This window comes from Alosa alosa, chromosome 7 (assembly GCF_017589495.1).
Source record: "Alosa alosa isolate M-15738 ecotype Scorff River chromosome 7, AALO_Geno_1.1, whole genome shotgun sequence".
Classification (NCBI taxonomy): Eukaryota; Metazoa; Chordata; class Actinopteri; order Clupeiformes; family Clupeidae; genus Alosa; species Alosa alosa.
In genome coordinates, this window is record NC_063195.1 from 17302101 (window position 1) to 17328019 (window position 25919).

Here is a 25919-nt window from a genome sequence, read left to right on the forward strand (position 1 = left end):
CCCACAGGCTTCACGAGTCTACCCAGGCTCGGCCCACAGGCTTCACGAGTCTACCCAGGCTCGGCCCACAGGCTTCACGAGTCTACCCAGGCTCGGCCCACAGGCTTCACGAGTCTACCCAGGCTCGGCCCACAGGCTTCATGAGCTCGGCCCTCATCACTATTCTGCTCTGTTGGTACCCGGTCACAAACACCGGAGGGTTTACCGCTGTATTAAATAAACAGACAAATAAGACTATTGCTGTGTGTCCTCAGGTGGACAACTCCTCCCTCACAGGGGAGTCTGAGCCGCAGGGCCGCACGCCCGACTTCTCCAACTCAAACCCCCTGGAGACCAGGAACATCGCCTTCTACTCCACAAACTGTGTCGACGGTGGGCAAACACAACCAACAACAACAACACAGCCCTGTGCTTTACCCTGCAACACTATACTGTGCTATACTGTACTATACTACACTATACTTCACTATAGGCTACTATACTATACAGTACTATACTATACTGTAGTATGCAACTATTCTACTATTGTACTATACTACTGTACACTATACTGTACAATATTTCACTATACTTTATACTATACTATACTATACTCTACTTTATTACACCGCTCTTCACAATGCAAGTAGAACGCTCCATTGACTTGAATGGGATTTCCCTAGCGGTCATTATTTTCGACTAATGGACCTCTGAAAAAAATAATGACCGCTGTCAATGGCAACAGAGTTTGTGATTATAATTCAGGTCTTTCACTCCGCAACTACTGGAACAGCAAAAGCACACGATGAACGGTAACAAATAGGCTATAGCCTAGTAGGCTAAAGAGTCATATCGTAGGGAGTTTATTGTTTCGTTTCGGCAAGTAGCCGTGTAATAAGCGGGATAATGTATAGAATGCCGGTCATTATTGGGAAAATAAGTCCCTTCAAGACGGAACAAGATCCCTCCGCTGTGCGTCGGGGTCCGGTTCGCCCTGTCGGGACTTATTTTCCTAATAATGACCGGCATTCTATACATTATCCCTTACGTACTATAGTATACTATACTATATACTATTATACTATACTTTACTGTACTATACTGTGCTACACTATCGGAGGCCAGGGTGACCTGTAGCTGATGTTTTATGTTCCCTTATTATCATGTCTACATGTTCTGTGTGTTTCTTATGTGTTGTAATATTTGTCATTACTACCTGAGTGTATTGTTTTGTTCTATTGTTGGTTTCGTTCTATACTGTGCTTCTCTGTTGACGGGTATTTGATTTTAGTTAGTATAGTTAGTTTTAGTGTGCTCTCCGATATGTTGGGTGTTTTTCCATTACACCACATCAGAGTAACTTTACGATACTTTGGCTGCACATACAGTACACTGTGAATGTTTAGTCTTTAAACCATGAGCTGACAGTGTCCAATCCTGACCTGCCTGTCCTTATGTGATCCCAGGCACTGCCAAAGGCGTAGTGATCAACACCGGTGACAGGACCGTCATCGGCCGCATCGCCACACTGGCCTCCAGCCTGGAGACGGGCAAGAGCCCCATCGCCGTGGAGATAGAACACTTCATCCAGATCATCACGGGTGTGGCGGTGTTCCTAGGCGTGACCTTCCTCGTGCTGGCCCTCGTGCTGGGCTACGGCTGGCTGGAGGCCGTCATCTTCCTCATTGGCATCATTGTGGCCAACGTGCCCGAGGGACTGCTCGCCACCGTCACCGTGAGTGTGTGTGTGTGTGTGTGTGTGTGTTTGTGTGTGTGTGTGTGTGTGTGTGTGTGTTGTGTGAAGTGATATTGTGTGTATGTGTGTGTGTGTGTGTTGTGTGAAGTGACATTGTGAAGACCTGGTGCATGCTACTGGTCCATGGGTTTGCATATTTATGGGACATAAATGAATGGTTGTGTGTGTGTGTGTGTGTGTGTGTGTGTGTGTGTGTGTGTGTGTGTGTGTGTGTGTGTGTGTGTGTGTGTGTCATCATCAAAGAGGCAGCACTGAACTAAACTAAATCACAGACACCTCTCCTTAGAATTTGATTCAAAATAATATTCCTGCTAGATCCATATACTGTCCGTTTCAGCGTTTCTCTGTGTTCAACTTTGTTCTACTAACGCCATCTAGTGGATGTAAACCTGTATGACAGTGTATAAAATACAAGATGCCCCTGTTGACCGTTGAGTACCAGTAGCTTTTCAGTGGAGACAAGATTCATTTTCTGGGTTGTCTCAGGCTCTTGCCTTCTGATTTTCAGGAGCATTCAGTTCAGACTGTTCTTTTTCGCGCCCCTCTGACCCACTCTACTGTACTCTAAATTCTACTCTATTCTACTCTACTCTACTCTATTTTATTCTACTCTACTCCACTCTATTCTACTGTACACTACTCTACTATACTCTATTCTACTGTAGCCTACTTTACTATAATCTATTCTACTTTACTGTACTCTACAATACAGTACCTTTCTCTACTGTAATCAGTTCTTTACCCTGATATGTTTAATGTTTTCTACGCTGAAGTGTACTATACTGTACTGTATCTCTATCGTCATGAATCATTTATCGTCTTTGCTTCTCTGTGTCTGACTCTATTTAGTACTACTATACTGTTGCACTATGTTATGTGATGTTATACTATGTTACCGTCACTTGTCTCAGGTGTGTCTGACGCTGACCGCCAAGCGCATGGCGAAGAACAACTGCCTGGTGAAGAACCTGGAGGCCGTGGAGACGCTCGGTTCCACCTCCACCATCTGCTCCGACAAGACCGGCACGCTGACCCAGAACCGCATGACCGTGGCCCACATGTGGTTCGACGCACAGATCCACAGCTCCGACACCACCGAGGACCAGAGCGGCGCCTCGTTCGACTGCTCCTCTGCCACCTGGCATGCCCTGGCACGCGTGGCAGGCCTCTGCAACCGGGCCGTCTTCCTGGCTGACCAGAGCGACGTGCCCGTTATGAAGGTGCAGGAATGACATAGAGAGTGGAGAGAGGGGGATAACTTAATAAATAAGACAAAACTAAATAAACCTACATCAACAGCTCGATAGACACTGGAGCACTGTAATTCAGTGTCTTCATGTACAAGTGCATGTAGAGTCACAAGTCTCAATATCTCGCCTGTTCTCATTCATCATAATACCTTATGAATGAGTGTGAGACTCTCGAGTCTCAATTATCTGGCCTTATCTAGCCATACTACCTGATCAATGAGTGTATGTGCTTTTGTTTGATTGTTTGTTTGTTTGTGTGTTTGTTTGTGTTGTCCAGAGAGGCACAGCTGGCGACGCGTCTGAGTCTGCCCTGCTGAAGTGCATTGAGCTTCACTGTGGCCCAGTGAGTGTGATGCGGGAGAGATTTCCCAAGATGGCAGAGATCCCCTTCAACTCCACCAACAAGTACCAGGTAATCAAGGCCCTCTGACACGCCTCTGACACATATCATGTAGTCATAACAGGGGTGTTTAATGCCAATTTTCATAAGATTTGATAATTAAAGCATCTTTCTTTGGAGGGGGCATTCCCTGGAGTCCTTGCAGAAATCTATAAAAATTAGGGTTGGGTTATAAGGATGTCCACCATTCTTTCGCAAAGTGAAGGGAAGGTGGGTATGAACAGCCAGTCAGCATTGATGTTAGGAAAGACCCTTAACACTAGGCCATGATCAAACCTCAAGTGAGCAACTGAAATTCAAGAGGGTTACACCAGAGAGGGTTGAAGCAGAGCAAGAGGCGCAAATGTTCGACAACCTCCTAATTGCGTTGCTCTATCTTGGCTAGTAATCAAGGATCTTCGGTTACACGTGTTAGCCTATGGCTAACCAGCTCCTCTTTAGCTATAGGCAAACTGGTGTAACGCTTCCAATCAATTAAGCTAAGCTAGGCTGATGGTGTTAGACTGGGAAACACAGAGAAGAGAAGGGTATGTATCCTCTTATCTAACTCAATAAATAAACAATAAATAACCCCTAACATAATCCCTAACTCATCTCAGTTGTTGTTGTTGTTGTTGTTGTTTCTATCAAGATGGCTGCTTGTAGTATTAAGAACAAAAACTTGTTTGTTATAGCTCTCCATCCATGTCAATCCTGATACCTTGGAGTCAAAGCACCTGCTGGTCATGAAGGGAGCACCAGAGAAGATTCTAGAACGCTGTTCCACCATCCTCATCGAGGGCAAAGAGCAGCGTCTCGACGAAGAGATGAGGGCCGCGTTCAACAACGCCTATATGGAGCTGGGAGGCAGGGGAGAGCGAGTGCTGGGTATGGAGCATCATGTATACAACAGACAGATCAGGTGTCTCATGGTCATGCAATCAGATTAAAATTTGTATGTGTGTGGGTGTGTGTGTGTGCATGCATGCAATGTGTGTGTGTGTGTGTGTGTGTCTGTGTGTGTGTGTTGTTGGTTTCTTCAAGGGTTTCTCACTCTTTCTCTCCCCCTCCCTCTCATTCTCTCTCGATCTCTATCTACCTCTATCTACCTTTCTCATCATCGCTCTCTCTCTCTCTCTTGCTCTCCAGAGCAGAAGAACATAGAAGCCACTGAACTGCACTCAGAACCAAAAAAAAGTTAGCCTATATGGTCACATCATATTGTCATTTCTGTGCCTGGTTTCTGGTTACAGGTTTCTGTCATCTCCCCCTTCCTGACGGGCAGTTTCCCGAGGGCTTTAAGTTTGACACGGACGAGGTGAACTTCCCCACCGAGGGCCTGTGCTTCCTTGGCCTCATGTCCATGATCGACCCCCCGCGTGCTGCCGTGCCTGATGCCGTGCGCAAGTGCAGAACCGCTGGAATCAATGTATGATAAGTCTTTTGTTGTGAACCTTTAGTAACATACCAGACATTTATTTTGCTTTTACTTCGAACTGGGACATTACATTTGTCACAATATCACAATTGCAGGACTGCAGGAGTCAATGTACAATCAGTCCTTTTTTAAAGTTTTTTTTTTGGGGGTGCCTTTTGCATTTAATGAATAGGACAGTGTAAAGTGACAGGAAGTGCATGGGAGAGAGAGAGAGAGGTGGGTGGGATTAGGAAATGACCGTGGATTTGATCCAAGGACCCTGTGGGCACTTGGACTTTAGTGAGATATAAATGTTATCGATCGAGCCACAGCTGGCTCACAATAAGTAATTTGTCATGAACTTTCGCTAAGATATCACACTGTTCTGTCCTCCAATGATGGGGATACACTAGCTTTTTGTTGACCAGACATTCATGTACTGACTGTGTTGCTGCCCAAGCACTACACGGGGCTCTAGACATGCTACTGCAGAACTCCAGGTTCATAAATAAAGCCGGTCTTGCATGGACATTTGGAGTCATGTACTGCCCCTATACTAACGATCCTGTGTGCTACAGCGTTCATGTAAATCTTTGCTGATGCATTACATTTTCCTGATCTGTTCTCTCTTTATTTTGTATTCATGAGCATTATCTTGCTTCCATAAACTTTCTACAATGTCATACTTTTCCTACTATCATACCAGGTCATCATGGTCACAGGTGACCACCCAATTACTGCAGGGGCCATAGCCAGGGCTGTGGGCATCATATCCGAGGGCAGTGAAACAGTGAAGGAAATGGCAGAACGACTGAACGTCCCTGTTAGCGAGATCAATCCAAGGTACTCAGTGCTTGCTTGTAGATCATTAATAAGACTGTCCATCATTGAATTTAAATTCAGTAGATCTGTGTTTGTTGGCGTTTGTTGGATGGAGTCGTTAAGAGTTTGACATGACAGTTGGTTTTATGAACATTCTAAAGACTACCACCAACAGTTGCCACTTTAGAATGTTGGAGTTTGTTGGTATTTGTTGGAGCAGTGTGCAAGCTCCTTATCACCACTGCCCATAATCACAACAAAGAATGGCCGTCTGTGTTCTCGTCCAGAGATGTGAAGGCCTGCGTGATCCACGGTGGGGAGCTGAAGGACATGACGTCCGAGCAGCTGGACGACATCCTGAGGAACCACACAGAGATTGTGTTTGCCAGAACCTCTCCGCAGCAGAAGCTCATCATCGTTGAAGGTTGTCAGCGGCAGGTAGCGATCTAAATACTGTATATAGTATGACCGTTATCATGGTGTGGTCACCTACTATGTAAGGACCACATATACACATCCCAAGTGCCCCTCTTAATTCTTGACACCTCCAACCCTTTGCATCTATTAGAACAAGGTGCATTAAATACAGTCATTTGGTTCATTTATTGGACTATTTTTTTGGAATAATGTATTTTTTCTACATACATTGAGTATAAGATAAGGAATATATACAATTACATAATAGATACAAATATGAATATATTAAGTAAAATGAGATGTACATGCACACGTCTTAATATGAAACGGAAAAGAACCTTTTTCTGGTTTGCAGGGTGCTATTGTGGCAGTGACGGGTGACGGGGTCAATGACTCTCCAGCTCTGAAGAAGGCCGACATTGGCGTTGCCATGGGTATCGCTGGGTCTGACGTCTCCAAGCAGGCTGCTGACATGATCCTCTTGGATGATAACTTTGCCTCCATCGTCACAGGAGTCGAAGAGGGTACATAACTTCTTCTGTCATTGATTTTTAACTAGCTGGCTTCCCTTATCAAAAGAATAACTTAAGTACTGACCATTCACCAAGGAGTATTTATACTATCCCATTACACATTTACACATTGTGTTTAGGGTTGAGAAAGGGGGATTATTTGTTGACCAAGGAAATACTTGTTTGACAAGTAAACTGTATCATTTATCATAATCACACATATACTAGCCTACACTGTGTAACACTTCATTTGAAGTTGAAGCAGGGATTGTGGTTAGTTTCTTTGGCCATTTCCTCCTAATCAAATGTATTTGAACCTACCATCAGGGCGTTTGATCTTTGATAACTTGAAGAAGTCCATCGCTTACACGCTGACCAGTAAAATCCCTGAGATGTCTCCGTTTCTCCTCTTCGTCATCGCTAACATCCCCCTGGCTCTTGGCACGGTCACCATCCTCTGTATCGACCTGGGCACTGACATGGTATGAAAGAGTGTTTGCTGCATGTGTCCATAGATTGTCACCTCCACCCAAACATTAGAAAGGGAAGATTGTACAATGGTGGACATGGGCCTACCAAGTGGGTATACTGCTTACATGTATAGAATAAACCGAACCAACTCTTAAAAAATACATTAGTGGCTAAGTATGGCCATATTTGTGGTCATATTAACTGCTGTGTCTACTAATAGTGGAAACAACCTTTGACCTGACCGATTTTCTTATGCTATGCCTACTCTGCTGCAAAACAAATCACTTATTGCCAGAATCTTGCTGCAATTTTGGTCTAATTTATTTTTATTGTAAGTGTGTGGTACCACACTGTCTGTGCCCTTTGTCAGCCATTGAGTGAAGCTTAAAACACATATGGTTATGCTCCCAGGTTCCTGCCATCTCCCTGGCGTATGAGAAGGCGGAGAGCGACATCATGAAGAGACAACCCAGAGACCCTGTGGGGGACAAGCTGGTCAACGAGAGGCTGATTAGCGTAGCCTACGGTCAGATTGGTAAGGGTCAACTATGAGAGGCTGATTAGCGTAGCCTACGGTCAGATTGCTAAGGGTCGACTATGAGGCTGATTAGCATAGCTAATTGGTAAGGCAATTCTGCTTCCTGTTTGCTACCTTAATTGAAATGCAAGTAAAATTCAAGAATTTTATTGGAATTAAAGAGCCAGTTTCAATTAAATTCTGGAATTGTGCCCAATCCTGATTGGATGCAACAATAATCTTCTTCCCAGTCACTACGTTTGTTTTCCATTTCCATTGTTGTTCCAAGGAATGATCCAAGCAGTGGGAGGATTCTTCACCTACGTTGTGATCCTGGCTGAGAATGGCTTCCTGCCCATGGACCTCTTTGGAATTCGAGTCTCCTGGGAAGACAAGTACAACAACGAGCTCGAGGACAGTTATGGCCAGCAGTGGGTCAGTGTTGCAGATATGCACTAGCCCAGAGGTTCTCAAACTTTCTGGGGCTAAGGCACACCAAAGATCAAACCAAAACGTCAAGGCACACTGGCTTATGGTTACTTATTGTAAAGTATGTCACACCAGTGTTTCCCATACATTGACTTATTTGTGGCGGCCCACCACAATATCAACATTGACCACCACACAATGATTTTCCAGGTTGTACTAAATTGTGCTTAAATCTTGTTAGCATCATAACCACGCTGTGCTAATTTGTTGCATTTAAGTTCATTTTGCAAACCAACCACCACAAATGGAATTCAATTCTGTGGGAAACACTGCACACACAAATCTAGGCCCATAATGTTTCTCTATACAGTGTGTTCATGAACTGAGACCACAGTGATAGGCATAATATGTTCGCATGATGTTGATTGAGCTTTTTAATCAAGAAGCCGATGCATCTAAAAATAGCTCTATCGCTCGTTGGGCCCAAATTTTCTAGCAGCGCCCCTGGCCTCACGGCACACCGGTTGAGAACCACAGCACTAGCCCATGTGGCAGATCCATTTCATTCATTTAATAGCTATCAAATATATGACATATCATTGCATCTCCCATATTTATGATGTCTTGATTTGTTCTATGTGGTATTTATACAATATATGACTAATACAGTAAAAGGAGTCCAGTTTACCGTACTTGCTCCACTGTATATGTACCCTAGTACCCTAACATAGACCTACTGTACAGTATGGGACATTCCAACAGTTTTCATATAGCTGTCAGACATTGTGTAATATGCATGTGTGTGTGTGTGTGTGTGTGTGTGTGTGTGTGTGTGTGTGTGTGAATGTGTGTGTGTGTGTGTGTTTGTGTGTGCTGGTGAGAAAGAAAGAGAGTGAGTGTGTGTGTATGAGAGATCTCAGTCTCATGCCGTCTTACCTCCCTCATTGTCTGGATCCTCTTGTAGACATACGAGAGCAGAAAGATTGTGGAGTACACGTGCCACACAGCGTTTTTCGTGAGCATCGTCATCGTGCAGTGGACTGACCTCATCATCTGTAAGACACGGAGATTGTCCCTCGCTCATCAAGGAATGTTCTCGTAAGCGATACATCCAACACACTCTCAAGCACTCAAGCCTTTAAACAAAGCAGCAACTTTAGAAACTGGTTAGATGGTCTAAAGATGTTTTCATTGGTTACATGTAGATGGTCTAAAGTTGTTTTCCTTGGTTAGAATCTAGATGGTCTGAAGATGTTTTCAGCTGCCGTTTATGCTTAAGATTTGTCAGTATGGAGTCACACCTATGTGCTTACAACACAACACAACACAACACAACACAACACAACACAACACAACCTAAATGTATGTCAGATTATATTTAGAATATCTAGTTTATTTTTCATAGTATCTAAAGACTTGTTGCCATGGTTTACTCTCACCATCTCCTTTAACCCTTCACACACACAGGAATAAAGTCCTCATTTTCGGCCTGTGCGAGGAGACAGCTTTGGCCGCCTTTTTCTCCTACTGTCCAGGCATGGATGTTGCCCTGAGGATGTACCCTCTCAAGTGAGTATATGGCTGAATAGATATATAAATACTATACTGTACTAATTCTATTATTATTTACCCCAATATAGTACACTGCGATTAAACACTTGAAATTTAAAAGGACATTTAAACCTTGTTTTGTTGTTGTTTCAGACCATTGTGGTGGTTCTGTGCTATGCCCTATTCACTGCTCATCTTCATCTATGATGAAGTGAGGAAATATATCTTGCGGAGAAACCCAGGAGGTGAGTATCTCTCTCTCTCTCTCTCTCTCTCTCGCTCTTTCGCACGCACACACTCACACACACATGCGCACAAACACATGCGGTCACATACACACACACACACACACACACACACACACACACACACACACACACACACACCCTTCCATCTTCTGTGTGTGTGTGTGTGTGTATTACTGTCCCATAATGTACAGAGAATGAGCTTGTGGAAAATAAAAATACAGGTTATGGCATTAGGTCTTTATCATGGACTGTATTATGAATAGTAAGCTAACTAAGATACTGTTTGCCTCTTTTTCAGGCTGGGTGGAGAAGGAAACATATTATTAAAGATCAAAAGACGGACTCCAACAGTTTATTACACCCCTAAACTTATAAATCTCCACTCTGTTTCTCTACTCTGTATACATTCACAGGTTTCTTCACAATAAAGTCTCCTCATGGCCTTAAAATGGCTTAAGCATAACTTTACACCTCCTTCCTCTTTTCTGTCTGAATTGTCCCACCCCCATGAAGGTCATAAAGGACTGGATGAATTTGCTTATTGAGGCTGTTATTGGCCAAGATCCAACGCAGAAATCCTCTGTAATGTCACTTATTGCCTATTTTGCTCATGATAGGCTATGCCTAGTAAAAACATAGCAGACATCATATGATTTTAACAAAGTTTAAAAACTTGATTTTTACTGGAGGTGCCTTGAAATAAATCATCACATCTACAAGTGTCTCTATCTCATCGTAACATTTTGTTTTTCTATGTGTAAAAAGTTGACAGAGATGGTGTTAGATGCAAGTCAAAAATAAGCATGGCTCCAAACGCCATTTAGGATTCAGTTTTGTCTGCATTGACATATGGTAAACTATCTAGATCAGATTAGACACATTTGTTCCCCTTTCAAATAACCTTAATGATCGGCCATATAACATAGACAATATTCTAGCACTATTGCTGCTGGAAATGGGTGATGTTAAATGGAATGTGTATCTGCAACCTGCAACCATGGTAAATGTTGGGAAAAAGAGGTACTTTTTCAGCATTTTATCTTAGTTTCACAATAAAAAAAAAGATGTGGAAACATCCAACCTGGAAGGTAAGCTAGTTTATCAAAGGGGAAACAACTTTTATTAAGAACATATTAGCCTATAGGTTTCCATTTAATGCAAGATTAATAGAGCTGGGGGTTATTTTTATTTCACACACAAAATCTTGAGGTTGGGGCGAGGCCCAGGCCCAAAGGATGCCCATGTTCAGATGATTTATATGCAGGTAGTTAGTCCTACCATTGCCCAACTGTACAATTTAATTTCAATTTCAATCATAGCTGTTTTTTAAGTTTTCTTTTTGCCAGGAAGGGAATTCAATTTAGAAGGCACATAGGGAGACTGGGCTTCATAACGTCGCCAGTACTGGACACACGGGATCATGTTGTAGTCAAAGATTTTCAAATTGTATGAAAGTAGGAAAGCTTTAGCGTCTCCAAATGTGTTCTCACTTCAGCCCAGTAGACGGCAGTAATGCGCAAGATTACAAACTGCTAATACAGTCAACAGAGGAAGTCACTCTCCAATAAGACTACTTGCTTCAGTGGGTGCCTTGGCTCGAAGATCTCTGATTTAATTACTGAAGCCACATTTTTGAATCTGTTGTAGCCTACGTTATAAGATTCGTCTAAAAGCCTATTTAAGAAACGGTAAGCCTTATTATATTTTGCTAAGTTTGACTTGGTGAATGTGGGCCTATCGGACGGGTTAGTGAAGATGACGTTACGTTTTTGAGGAATGTGAATGGAATTCCTACATGCAGCAGGGATGATGTGCTATGTCGAGGGTAGCCTAAGAGAAATGTTTGCATGTCGGGCTTTACATTAAAAAGTAAGTTGAAATAAGTAAGTAAGGTGACACCTTAACGCGCTAGTAAATATATGGATAATTGTTATATTCTTCATGTGCTACCCAAATAATGACCCAATATAGTCATTGGTTCACAGATGTATGCTGTCTTGCCGTGTGTTCGATTAGTGTGCAACAATCGTCATTTAGGCTACGCGAGAAAACTCGTAAAAAAGGGAGGTCGTTTTGTGAAACTGCTGAAACTCATGCTATAAGCAACGTTATCGTAGGCACGTAGGCTACACTACCATATTCAGTGGTAGCCCTTTTCTGTATACTGCATGTTTGATCTATTGTGTAACACCTTCACTCAGTGTATGCCTTTGCACACTCAAAAAATGCAATAATAACTCAGTATGAAATACATATTTAAAAACAATTTGCACTAGGCCTAATACCTTTTCAAGTAGGCCCACGCCTAACACAGGGGCGCCTGCAGGTACATGCTGAGATGCACTGTGCAAAGGTAAATCAGGCTGTTCAGCTAGTATGAGTAGCGAAAGAGAGGACTGGGTGGTTTATGCACAGAAATAGATATTCACAACGATATTAGCCAGCTCATATATTTTCAAGGGAAAGTCAGCTGTGTTGTGTTGTTGGTGGATAAATAAAGTGATGCTAAAGTGGAAGTGATGAATGGAGTGGCTAAAGAGCTGGGCTAGCATGCAGTAGCCTGGAAAGTTGTGGGTTCAATACCCGGCTTCCATCATTGTACCCTTCAGCAAGGCACTTAGTCCCGTGTTGGCCCCACACACATTATGTTAAGAGACGACCTTGTCATAGCTTATAGGCATGCAACACCAAAGTAGCACCCATCCCTCACCAGAACTGTCACACCTAACTCCACAGAGACCACTGACGGCACCTACCGCGTCCCCACACTCCTCCCCCAACACTTGCATGCACACAAACAAACAATCATCCAAGTCAGAAAAAACATACATAAAATACACATTTGCACAAATCCGAACGTGAAATTAAAGTGAAGTCGAAGCCCCGAACTACGGGAAAGGTTGCCCTTATAAAGATGGAAAACTCTCCTAATAAATCATTGGCTGCTTAAAATACATAAGTTACAGACATTATGGGATCTCAAATTCAATCTACACACAGTATACATCATACATTCAGGTATAATTCTTATAAAGTTATGGTTATGGGATTTGGCAGACGCCTTTGTCCAAAGCGACACACACAAAAACAATATAATATTTTTAATTTAGCAGAGAACAGATTAGAATGTTGGTGACACTATAATAAGGAGAATAGCAATAATAAACAACAATGTCAATTCAATCAATAATATAAAAACAATAACATGGTTAGACTACATTAAGGAGCATATCAATAATAAACAATAATGTCAAATTAATCAACAGCCTAATGGAAATAAAACAATATTATACAAACCATAACGCAAAAGAAGCACTTAAAGAACTAAGTGCATGTTGAACAGGAATGTCTTTAGACCTCTTAAACGACCCACTCGAGTGTCATTCCACCAACTTGGTTACCTGTTCTCATTTATGTAAGTTTGCATTATCATACATGGTATTGGTATAGGTTACAATAGTATATGCCTCAATATGAAACCCTTTAATCATTCAGTTCAAAGATAAAATGCAATACAGCATAGCACTATGATAAGCACTTTGCATACAACTGTAGACTTACAGCACGCACGGCCCGACAGGTCCACAGTTTTACGACAATATGCACAGAGTCCAAAAGCATACAGTGTTTGCACCTTTACAGCTGTGACCGCCTCCACTTTTTTGGGAAGAATTTCCACAAAATTGTAGAGTCCTCGTGGGAATGTTTGTCCATTTATTCAGAAGAGTGTCTGTGAGGTCTGACACTGATGTTGGACAATAAGGCTTGGCTTGCAATATCTGTTCTAATTTAGTTTATGCCCAAAGAGAGCCCTGTTTACTGCGAGCCAAATTCACTAAAACCTATTATTGTTTCAATATGCCTCAAATATTGAAAAAAATCTATGAAAAAAATAAAAAGTCAAGTCATTTGTCTCAAGTCTAAGTCAAGTCTCAAGTCATGAATAGCAAGTCAAAGTCAAGTCGAGTCTTTTATACATGTTGATCAAGCAAGTCTCAAGTCTTAAAAAATGTGACTTGAGTCTGTCCCCCATGTCTGCTGTGTAGTCACGAACAATGTCAATGTTGTTAAACTTTACCCTAGAGTAGGGTGACCAGATTTGTCGAACCAAAGACCGGGACACTTTGCACGTGACCATAATGCGCGTGCACGCGCACACGTGAAATGCGTCCTGATCAAAGTCAAAGTCTGCTTTATTGTCAATTTCTTCACATGCCCAGACATACAAAGAGATCAAAATTACGTTTCTCACTATCCCACGGTGAAGACAAGACATATTTTACCAATTAAGTCCACAGACAAACATAACATTCAGTAAACAATAAATGAGTAAATAAGAAGGCACATACAATGAAGAAATAAGAGCAGCAAAATTGGGTTGAAATTGTGCATAAGTCAGGCCAATAAATGGCTGAGGTAGTTCTGTTTGACCTAAGTAAGCAAGTGGCATAGTGGTGCAAGTTATGTAAGAGCAGCAGAAGTGTTGTGTTTTCAGGACAACAGGACAACAACAAGTTGCAAAGTGTGCAAGTGTACAAGTGGAGTAGTGCAAATGGACTAGTGCAAGGCAGCCATTGTGGGTCCAAAGTCCAGGATGTTATGTAGCTGAGGGTGGAGGGGGGAGAGAGTTCAGCATCCTAATAGCCTGGTGTATGAAGCTGTTGGTGAGTCTGGTGGTGCGGGAGCGCAGGCTTCTGTACCTCTCCCAGAGGGCAGTAGATCAAACAAATTGTGAGCGGGGCGACTTGCATCACTCACAATTTTGGTCGCCTTGCGGGTGAGGTGGGTGGTGTAAATGTCCTTCAGGGAGGGGAGTGAAGCACCAATAATCCTTCCAGCTGTGTTCACTATGCGCTTCAGGGCTTTCCTGTTGTATTCAGTGCAGCTTCCGCCCCACACAGCGATACAGCTGGAGAGGATGCTCTCAGAGGATGCTTTCAACAAATCTGAAAGTGGACCTACATATTTATATAAATATTTTGACCGGCTCAGTGATAGGTGTTTAATTTGTTTGTTTTCTGTGAAGCATATTGATCATAATTATTGATAATTAGCATGCAAACAAGTGAAACACTGAGGCTTCTAGACTGACATGGCTTTCGGAAATATGTCACCTTTTTCAGCCCTTCTGAGTTTGCAGGTATGAGACTATGTTTAGCCAATTAAAGTGTAAGTATAAGTATATATACTTTTTTGATCCCGTGAGGGAAATTTGGTCTCTGCATTTAACCCAATCAGTGAATTAGTGAAACACAAACAGCACACAGTGAACACACAGTGAGGTGAAGCACACACTAATCCCGGCGCAGTGAGCTGCCTGCTACAATGGCGGCGCTCGGGGAGCAATGAGGGGTTAGGTGCCTTGCTCAAGGGCACTTCAGCCGCAGCCCACTGGTCGGGGCTCGAACTGGCAACCCTCCGGTTACAAGTCCAGAGTGCTAACCAGTGAGTGGGCCACGGCTGCCCCACCTTATACCTTGATATAGAAGACAAAGAATGATGCATCATATGAAATTTTCAACAATGTGTGACCCAAACACTGGTCTCTGGTAGCGACATTACACTTTATCTGCCACTCATCTGTAGCTGGTCTTGTGGGGTATTCTGAAACATCCTTGAATTCAGGACCATTATCGCTTGTTTCAGTTTAGGACCTTGCAGTCTGAATTGCTGTTTGTTTATTCAAAGTCTAAAGACAGTCCAAAGTAGCCTGGGCTAATCGAAGTTCCAATTTATTGCACAACATTTTTACGTAATTTTTGAATAACCACTGCATACCCGTGTTGGCCTGTTGCAAAATCCACAGAATCATTTTATGCAAGAAAACTGCATACAGGGAGTCTTTATTGTTGATGTCAGACATGATCATAATCAACCAAACATCTTGTATCTTGACCCGTGATTTAGTGCTGCCAAAAACTCAAAACCGGTACATTTAACAATATATTTTGCATTACTTATACAAACTACGTCAAACTTGGCACTGCACTTACTCGTGCCCATAGCAAGACACCCGTCAAGTTTAAAATAGGGCTGGGCGATATATCGGTATTACGACTACGACCGATATATTTTTGAAAACGATATGTAGTTGAGACAATATCGTAATACCGGTATTATGTCAAATAATGGGCCATTTTATCAAAGCCACTTGCTCTTCTGTGTTCAGACCATTCAGACAGCCACAGCTCTGCTCAACTGCGCCCCTTGCGTGTGCACGTTCTCCCTGTGGCTACAAACTTTCAAACATGACGGACACTGAGTCAGAGTTTGTTTACCGTGATCAGAGGTTGGTGCTGATGCCTATTTCCGTCGGCACATCAACGGCTAGACCGAGAATTCTCGTTGTGAAATCAAAATTCCACTGGAGCTCCAAGCGGTTTTGTACACGCAGAAGTTACAACACTGTTTACAGCTCTTCGACTCACGGTAAAATGTAATTTTTGGTACATAGCCTAGCTAATTTAAATACACTTATGGGTGCTTGCGTTTCAATATAGCAGATCTAAAGTCCTCAGGGAGACAACCTACACGCTTATTTTATTAAATGCACGCGGGGACTCGCGAGCAGTTAGAGGCATCATTTTTTTATGATTCCCGAAATCCCATTCAATCGTGCATAGGGATTTTTTCTTACGAACAGGAACATGCAAAAATGGTAATGAACGCATACAAAATGACGTCTATCACACTATTGGTGAGTGACTCAGTTACGTTGTTTAAGTAGCCTAATTGTTTAAAACTATTTAATTGTTATCGATAGCAAGTCACACATGTCTAGGCCATCATAGGCTACATTTGCTTGTCATCTAGGCCCTATCAAACCCTTATGGTAAAAAAACTGCATTGTGTGACAAAACTGCAGGGTTTTTTTCTGCAGTAGGCTACTGCAATATTTTTGTGCCCAAACTATTGCATTGTGCAGTACAATGTAGGCCTGTGTTCTCAGTCATGGTCGACTTATTGGTCTTTGCACAGCTTTATCAGAGCAGCTGTAGCCTACTATGCCTATTGGTATTGGTAGGCCTATGTTATTGTTTACACTTTTTTGCACAGCTGTGTTAGAGCAGTCTGAAATCATTCTAATTAAAGCTGGTTTTGTTGTCATAATTGTCATGTTGAGTGAATACGAAACACTTAGCTATTTCTGTTTAAAATATCGATATATATCGTATATCGCCAATCAGCCCCAAAATATCGGGATATCAGTTTTGGTCCATATCGCCCAGCCCTAGTTTAAAATCAATCGGACTAATGGTTCGACAGATATGCGAGCCTACAGTGCTGTTTGAGAGGGGGAGTGGAAACAGTAAAGCGGAGAAAGCCAATTTGTGGTTATTACCTATATATTTAACAATATCTTTAGCATTACTAATCTAAACGTCAAACTTGGCACTGCATATACTCGTGCCTGTTGCAAGACCACTGTCAAGTTTGAAATCTATCAGTAACAGTTCAACAGATATGCAAATAACACACACACAGACAGACTGTTCCTGTAATTTATAGATAGATGCTAGTGATGTGGCTAACTAACTTAGGTCCTCTCAGTATCATCAGAAAATGAATGGGATGACAGTCGAAAGAGGCGATGACAAGTGCTGTTATAAATTTACTCGATATAACCGTGTTTATGTTTCACAAATAGACCAACAATGAAGTTGGCCTCCATCACTCAACCAATGCAAACTTTATTTTAACTCTGGACATAACAAAGCTGGTGACCATGAGCTCTAAGATTAACGTTGGCTTACTGCAGTAAAAACCAAGCATGTCTGATAAACATTCTCAGGTTTATAGAGTGCGGTAGACACTACCATCATTTTGTATGCATTCAATTAGCATTTTTGCATGTTCCGGTTCGTAAGAAAAAATCCTCTGAATGGGCTTTCGGGAATCATAAAAAATTATGCCCCCCCAATAGTTAATAAACTGCTCGCGAGTCCCTGCGTTTATATCCTTTTCATAAAATCAGCGTGTATGTTGTCTATGTGAGGACTTTAGATCTACTATGCCTCTGCAACCAGCGAAAAACATTAAACTACAAACTGTCTCCCGCTCTGTCTCCTAGCTGTGCGTCACAAGGCAAGTAGCTTGTTAGCTTTACTGAGCAAGGATAATAACTTTTCCCACAACAGTCACGCTGTTAAATAAAGTTAACATGTCGACGTTAAATAAAGTTAACATGACTGCAATGTAAAGTTACATAAGAAGTTGAGGGGAGTGAATGAAGAGTCATCTGTAACAATGGATACCTCTCTACCGTCCTGCAGGTTGCACCAGGCAAGTAGCGCGCTGTAGTCCACACTATTTTCGCTGTAGCATTTTTGTAGCAACATCTTCATTCTTATATGAAACAAGACTACAGTTTGTGACAAAATACGAATAGTAAATATATATAACGCCAATGCCAACGCCAATGTTTTCGATGGCTGTTGTTTCGTTCAGACCTTATTTGAACCGTATTACCAAACACTTCATTCATTTTCCCATAGAGATTTTTTCTTACAAACCAAGAAGCGTTAAAATGCTAATGCTAAAAATGACAAGCTTCCATGTGACTACCACACTCTATTTAGGTTTACAGAAGAAATGAAGAAATTACATTTCACATGTTCATCCTACCATGAACAGACAGACCACTTCAGAGAGCTATGAAACTAATAAACTGCAATTCGTTGTTGTTGTGTTGGCTAGGAAGTGGAATCAAGTCAAGCAGTGTCTTGCAGCAAGTAGCTGCGCCATCTAGTGGACAAACAACGTAACAACAATACTGGAAATCCAAATGAAGGATCAATATTCAGTTTTCTTTTATTTAATTTAGAAATGTTTATCGACCGTTTTAAATTCCGATACCGATAGTTTGGAAAATGCCTAATATCGGCACGCCACTAAATCGGTTGGCCTCTACCTTTTAATGATTGATATGTGTATGTCGTACAAGCACTAGTACAAATCATTCAAGATGTGATAGACGTCCTCTAAGAAGATAATTCAATTTGCTATGTGCTTAGAAGAAACTGTTGACCTTAACTATTAAGCTCAGCACTTGTGTTGAAATGCCAGGACTCTGGTATCTAACACAATCTGAGTACTATTACTCTTTATAATGCATACACATCACAGCAATAAGTACACCATGGTTAAGGATATAAGCTTTTATCTTTTTTTCCTTCGATTTTTGTGTTGTCAGCTGCCTATACTTGAAGGATGGAGGCGGACAATTAGACCTCGACACACTGGGGAGGACAAGACAGAGGGGAAAAGCAAAGACTCTGCTCAAGCAGGAGTTTGGCTGACTCCGGATCCCCTAAAAAACATCAGGGAGCTCAGAAAATAAGGTCGTATGACTGCTTTCGGTGCGGGAGAAGTTACTCTAATTCTTCGCACCTCAGTCGCCATCAGAAAACTCATTCCGAAGAGAAACCTTACCTCTGCTCAGATTGTGGGAAAGCGTTTATAGAGTTGAGTAAAATGAATGAACACAAGAGAGTTCACTCTGGAGGTAATAAATCTTATAATGTTACATGCCCACAATGTGGGAGACGTTTTTCCAATCCATCTAACCTCATTCGTCATCAGAAAACTCATACTGGAGATAAACCTTATATGTGCCTGCAGTGTGGGAAAAGTTTCTCCAGTGCATCAAATCTCACTCGCCATCAGAAAAATCATAGCGAAGAGAAGCCTTACTGTTGCTCAGCTTGTGGGAAAGCCTTTTCTAAGTTGAGTAAAATGGAAGAACACCAGAGAATCCACACTGGAGAGAAGCCTTATGTGTGCCTGCAGTGTGGGAAAGGTTTCTCAAAGCCATCGTTTCTCACTAGTCATCAGAAGAGTCATACTGAAGAGAAATCTTACTGCTGCTCAGATTGTGGGAAAGACTTTTGCAATGGGACTAGATTGAGATTACACCAAAGAGTCCACACTGGAGAGAAGCCTTATAAATGTACATCTTGTGGGAAAAGGTTCACCTTCATGAACGGTCTTACAGTACACCAGAGGATTCACACTGGAGAGAAACCGTATCCTTGCACAGAGTGTGGAAAGAGATTTACTACCTCAAGTGCTGTAATAAGTCATCGCAAAGTGCACAGTAAAGACAAACCGTATGTCTGCACACAGTGTGGGAGTAGGTTTGCGAGATTAGCTGAATGGAAAACCCATAACAGGCTTCACACTGGAGAGAAACCTTACCATTGCACTCAGTGTGACAAACTTTTTTCTCAGCCTTCTCATCTAAAAACTCATTTGAGGATGCATGCTGGAGAGAAGCTCTTTCACTGCACACATTGTAACAAAGACTTTTCTCAGAGTAGCCATCTGAAGGTCCACCTGATGATACACACTGGGGAAAAGCCTCATCAGTGCCCTCAGTGTGGAAAGTCTTTTGCCTTATCGGGCACTCTTAAGTGTCACCTCAGAGTCCACACTGGAGAGAAACCGTACCCCTGCTCTGAATGTGGAAAGTGCTTTTCTCAGTGTAGTGAACGTAACACTCACGAACGAAAAAAGAACTGTAGTAACTCAGATGGCCTTCAAAGACATCTGAAAATACAGGGAAAACGCTGATGGATTCGTCAGTGGCCACTCAATGTATTACTTTTCGTTTACAACAATGTGTTTTGCAAAGAGAGAATGACTTGGCATTTAGTCAGAATACCATGAAGGTTCTAATGTGATGTTTGTTTATCTTATCTAATTTGATAAGGTCTTATGATTTACCCTGGTTACTTGTTTTCATTTATTAATTTGGTCCCTGCACATATATTGCACACATATCCATATATATATATATATATAGGCTATATTATTAAGATACAAGATTTTAAATGCATCATCACCCCCTAAAATATCTGTATTGCTTATCTGTAGATCTATTTTGTTCTATTTTTGTTCTATACAATATGTGTGATCCATTTGTGTCCTCAGTATATATTATATAGAAAAATACACAGCTGTTGCAAGGTTTGGAATCACAATAATGTCAATTTGAAAGAAAACATTTTTTTTTATAAATAACCTTGGTTTAGGATTGATGGTTAGAATTATTTAAAAAAAAAAAAAAAATTGTCTATCTATGTGATATAAAAAGCCGCCCATCATACCTGTCTTTCATTAAAGCATGGTGTTAACTAATTGCCACCAGCTTTTTGATGTAACCTTGCAGTGCTGTTCAAGTCAGCTTCATAAATCACATGAGCAGCGATAGAAAGACATTTTGCTAGAAATACATCTTTATTTCTGATTCAGATTATTTTATGAAGTCAACAATTATTAGTAATCATTTGAAAGTCTTTGAAGCAAAAATGAATGTAGTTCAGGAACAAATAAAATGATGAAAATAAACAAACGAGAGAAATACATCTGCTGCATTACTTGTTTTAAGAACCAATTCGCAAACAATAAAGACAACAGATTATGCAGTGTATTGTGCCGGATTTGATTTTCTTATTTCTGATCAGTATTGGAAGTAAATAAATGCAGTACACACACCCGTACACATGATGACAGAACTTCTAATATGTTTTTTTCCCACTTGCATAGTTTAGGTAGGCCCAGTGGTGGGTATAACGGGCTACAAGTAAAGTGAACAGCACCTTTCCATATTCCTTTCTTTAAAATTGTACTTCTACTCTTACTCAAGTAAGTTTGAGCCACAAATCTACTCTTTACTCCACTACAGTTTCGAGTAGAAGTTTATTATCGAATGATAAAGTATCTCGAGGGAGAAAAGCGCATCCCTCCCTCAGTGCACAGCAGTGTGGGAGAAAAGAAACAGGGCTACAGAATGCATTGCTACGTTGCCACCTGATTATGAAGTTAATGACTGGCCTATGTAGACTCAGACGATGTTGTAGCCTACTACACAGATATTTTATATATCTAACAGCTCAGTGAAGGCAATGACATCCTGCCAGCTGCTGCATCTTCTGGTGAGATTGCCAAAGTAGCAACAAGACAAGAGGTATGACATGACACAGAAACTTATATCCTATATTCATTTCTGGCCAGCATCTTTCAACAATCGCATTGGACAAGGAAAGTAGGCCTACAACTTAATTCACAAGCAAAGCAAATGCACTGAAAATCAAGCACACAAGTTAGAAAAAACTAGCATTTGTTTATGTAGCCTCAATGTTGTCAGTGCAGGACATACAGTATAATCCATGGGCCAGATGAGGTGTTTGTACCACTCAAGGTGGCAAAGGTTGCTTATACTTTTTGAAAAGATACATGTCTGTAGTTTGCATTTTTGTATGATAACACTAATTTAGCTGTGACTCCAGAAGGGTTATCGGCTGTTAAAGTTACCCTCCCTACCCTACCCTCCCATTGAAAAAACACATTTTTGATACCGGTGCCTATCTTGCTATTGGCCTTTGTTAAAGACGTATTTGCATATCTGATTTGCAAGGGACTAGTTTTTGGTAAGGCCCCTACAGTCATTTCCCAATCCCACCCCATCTCTCTCCCACTCTCTTCCTGACAATTTTCACTGTGTTTTCAATATGAAAGAATGTTTGTTTAAGCCTATGGAAAGGCTTACCTTTTGTGTACTTTAATTTCAGTGTAATTGTTATACTAAGAATATTTTTCTTTTGTCTTTTGACTCAGCTGCTTACACTTGAAAGATGGAGGATGCCAATAAGCGTGTCAAGACCTCGACCCACAGGAGAGGACAAGATGGAGGAGAAAAGCGCAGACGTTGCTCAAAGAGGACCAACTCGGGATCCCTGAAAACAGATCGGGGGATACAGAAAGGGAGGTGCTATGACTGTTCACAGTGTGGGAAAAGTTTCTCCAGTACATCGCACCTCAATCGCCATCAGAAAACTCATACAGGAGAAAAACCTTGTATGTGCTTGCAGTGTGGGAAACGTTTCTCGAATGCATCTAACCTCGCTCGCCATCAAAAAACGCATATCGAAGTGAAACGTTACCACTGCTCAGATTGTGGGAAAACATTTCTTAAATTGAGTAAAATCATAGAACACCAGAGAATCCACACGGGAGACAAACCTTACATATGCCTGCAGTGTGGGAAAGGTTTCCCCCTGTCATCATTACTCACTCGTCATCAGAAAAACCATATCAGAGATCCATCTTACCACTGTTCCGATTGTGGGAAAGACTTTTGTAATGGGACTAGATTGAGATTACACCAAAGAGTCCACACCGGAGAGAAGCCTTATAAATGTACATATTGTGGGAAAAGGTTCACCTTTTTGAGCTCTGTTACGGTACACGAGAGGATTCATACGGGAGAGAAACCATATCCTTGCACAGTGTGTGGGAAGAGATTTGTTAACTCAAGTTCCCTTTACAGTCATATAAAAGTGCATAGTGGGGACAAGCCTTATGGCTGCATGCTGTGTGGAAGTAGGTTTGCGAGATCAGCAGAATGGAAAACTCATAACAGGCTTCACACTGGTGAGAGGCCTTACCATTGCACACTGTGTGACAAGCAGTTTTCTCAGCACGCTCATCTAAAAACTCACTTAAGAATGCATACTGGAGAGAAGCCATTTCATTGTTCGTTCTGTAAGAAAGACTTTTCCCAGAGCAGCCATCTCAAGGTGCACCTCAGGATACATACTGGAGAGAAGCCTCACCAGTGTTCTCATTGTGTAAAGACTTTCCACACATTTAGTCATCTTAGGATTCACCTGAGAAGCCACACTGGGGAGAAGCCGTACCCTTGCTCCGTATGTGGAAAGTGTTTCTCCCAGTCCAGTGAGCGTAAAGTTCACCAGCGGGGAAGAAATTGCAAAAAGTCAGACAGCATTGAAAGAACTATGGAAACGGATAAGAAACACTAAAAGGTGTTGGCCCCAGCTGTGGCGCAACTGGCTGGAGCACCGGCACCGTATGCCGGCGACCCGGGTTCGATTCCCGCCCCGTGGTCCTTTCCGGATCCCACCCCTGCTCTCTCTCCCATTTGCTTCCTGTCACTCTCCACTGTCCTATCATTAAAGGCATAAAGCCCAAAAAAATATACATAAAAAAAAAAGAAACACTAAAAGGTGTGAATGTGGATGCACTTAAGAAACACAAAAAAAGTGTTGGTTTTTTTTTTTACGCCATCAAACTGTAAGCTTTTTGAAGGTTTGGTATTTCATTGTGGATCGATTACTCAAATATAACTGTTCAAAATTAAGTCTGTAATGCTTTGGATTAAACAGAGCCTGGTATATTTGTTGTTGTTTCGGTCCAATCCCTTCATAATATTGTTTTCACATAGTTCTCTGTTTCTCGAGGTCATCGAGTACTGTAGGAAAAAATAAAACCCCAGAAAACAATCTGTTTTCCCTAGCTTGAGTTGCTACACTCTAAAAGCATATAAGGTGTCACCAACTTCACAAACGCAAATTTACGAATGTGTGCCATCTTGGGAGTATTGAATATTATTGCTGGTAGCTGTGTGCCATATAGGGCAGCATTATATGAAGATCATTTAAATAAACATGCCTAACTATATATTTGTTGGTTATAAAAATGAATAGGTCTACAATAGACACAGTTGCTAATTGTTTATGTTGCATATGCTGCTTTCATTTGGTGGACAAATGACTACTATGACAGCTGTCTTCATAAGGTAACTGTAAACGTAAATCGGTCTCGCCAGACTTTCATTTAAAACTGTCTCTTACTGGAGTAGGAAGTAATCAACATCACAGGTGGAGACGTGCTTTATAGCCAACTGTAAGCCAGAGGCATAGTTTACCATTAGAAAAGTTTGCAAGTTGCTATCTGTCGATGCGAAGTTAAGTTTAAATGTGGCACACTGTGGATAAATTAGCTCTAACAACTTTTTGATTTGAAACACGCATAGCCTGCTTATTGTGTTCATTTAAGTCAGTTGTGGTTTATGTTACAATTAGAGTCACAAGTTTGGCACAATCGTTCTGCACGTCATAGATGTGATCGAGCACCACCAGACACTGTAAGTTGTCATTTATTTGGCCATGTTGTGAAGTTGTGTGCTACGTTTTGAAGAGATCGGGATTATGGTGTTTATGTGATGAGTGATGATGAATCTTCGAAGTAATGACACATTTATGAATAATTTAAGATGATTGTGTTTGTTTTGGAGATTCAACATGACACAATGAGCCTTTCAGACAGGGTAAAGTAGCCTATCCTTAAGTCAACATAGCTAGGATAGGATACCAGCTGCATGAGAACACGAGAGCTCAACACAAACGAACCGCTAATAGCTGATAAAATAATATTCACCCACCTGACACAAAATTAGCTGAACTAATCTGTACACGGTCACGATTCTGCCCATCATAATTTTGATTCAATCAATTTTTGATTCAGTTTCAGTTTTGGGGCACTCAATTTGTTTGCTCTTCTTGACTGGCAATTGACTGCTCCGCTCAGTTTAAAAGTTTGCTTTCCTTGATAATGAATAATCTGTAAAACTGCATATCTTTATTTTGTCTGGACTATTATGGCAACTGTGTAGGCTTATATGACAGTGACATACCATTTTTGATCAAATAAACAATTATTAATATCAGGTGCTAAGGTCTGATTTTGTGGCGCTCAGAAATTAAAATATTTTAACTTTAATTCATGTGATGAAGGACTTTGAAAGAAGTTTGACAGGTTTCAGTGCTGAGTGGTTAACACTAAATATTTGAATATTTTACTAGGCCTAGTAATATATTTATCATTACCATTATGGCAAGCAATAGTTACCTCATTTGTAAGTTGCTACCTGCAAATCATGAGCAATTTTGATACATGGGAGACTGCTATTATTTTCTTGCCCTCTACATCACGGTCATAACGATCCTATTTATATAAAACAACTGTAGGCCTCCTTTTGAACTGGTAGCCTATCCCTTTTCACTACATGGATTAGCTGCCAGATACGTGAAAAGAACAAATGGAGAAACATCAACGCGATACCTTGGCCTATACTTGGTTGGATTTTGTAGTTACTGCAAAATTAACACCCTCGTTTCTATGAAACTGGAAACAATTGAACCAGTGTCACGTACAAGACAAAACAGAGCAGATGTCTGTTAGCCAAATATTTATATTATAGTAGCCTAGTACACTGACACGACATAGTACATAGCTGCCAACTCTCACGCATTGGCCGTGAGACACACGCATTTGATTAGTTTCACACACTCACACGCCACACCCACGA

The 25919-nt window shown here is 41.4% G+C and overlaps 3 protein-coding genes across 5 annotated transcripts in view; all 3 read left to right on the forward strand.

Moving 5' to 3' along the window:
• The window catches only part of LOC125298626 (sodium/potassium-transporting ATPase subunit alpha-1-like), a 14305-nt gene extending 3835 nt beyond the window's left edge, over nt 1-10470 (forward strand). The window contains exons 7-22 of one of the 2 annotated variants that reach the window (XM_048249439.1): nt 255-372; nt 1446-1714; nt 2647-2955; nt 3263-3397; nt 4060-4252; nt 4618-4793; nt 5488-5624; nt 5891-6041; nt 6376-6544; nt 6860-7014; nt 7415-7538; nt 7810-7955; nt 8914-9047; nt 9417-9518; nt 9654-9745; nt 10047-10470. In XM_048249439.1, coding sequence (XP_048105396.1) covers nt 255-372; nt 1446-1714; nt 2647-2955; nt 3263-3397; nt 4060-4252; nt 4618-4793; nt 5488-5624; nt 5891-6041; nt 6376-6544; nt 6860-7014; nt 7415-7538; nt 7810-7955; nt 8914-9047; nt 9417-9518; nt 9654-9745; nt 10047-10075 — 2439 coding nt within the window. In that variant the 3' untranslated portion in view covers nt 10076-10470. Of the gene's footprint in view, nt 1-254; nt 373-1445; nt 1715-2646; nt 2956-3262; nt 3398-4059; nt 4253-4617; nt 4794-5487; nt 5625-5890; nt 6042-6375; nt 6545-6859; nt 7015-7414; nt 7539-7559; nt 7587-7808; nt 7956-8913; nt 9048-9416; nt 9519-9653; nt 9746-10046 lie in introns of those variants that run through there. The other variant, XM_048249440.1, reaches the window with a different exon arrangement.
• An 863-nt stretch (nt 10471-11333) lies between these two features.
• On the forward strand, nt 11334-25205 carry LOC125298640 (zinc finger protein 501-like). 2 transcript variants are annotated; one of them, XM_048249469.1, is made up of 2 exons: nt 11334-11617; nt 22367-25205. In XM_048249469.1, exon 2 carries the CDS (start codon nt 22384-22386, stop codon nt 23569-23571), a length of 1188 nt encoding a protein of 395 aa, XP_048105426.1. In that variant the 5' UTR covers nt 11334-11617; nt 22367-22383; the 3' UTR covers nt 23572-25205. The 2 variants fall into 2 exon arrangements, with proteins under 2 accessions (XP_048105426.1, XP_048105425.1); XM_048249468.1 differs by having other exon boundaries at nt 11334-11436; nt 22367-25204.
• LOC125298280 (zinc finger protein OZF-like) lies at nt 17996-21165 on the forward strand. Its single transcript, XM_048248983.1, has 2 exons — nt 17996-18031; nt 18977-21165. The coding sequence occupies exons 1-2, from the start codon at nt 17996-17998 to the stop codon at nt 20318-20320; spliced, it is 1380 nt and encodes a 459-aa protein (XP_048104940.1). The 3' UTR covers nt 20321-21165.
• Nucleotides 25206-25919: the final 714 nt, after the last annotated feature.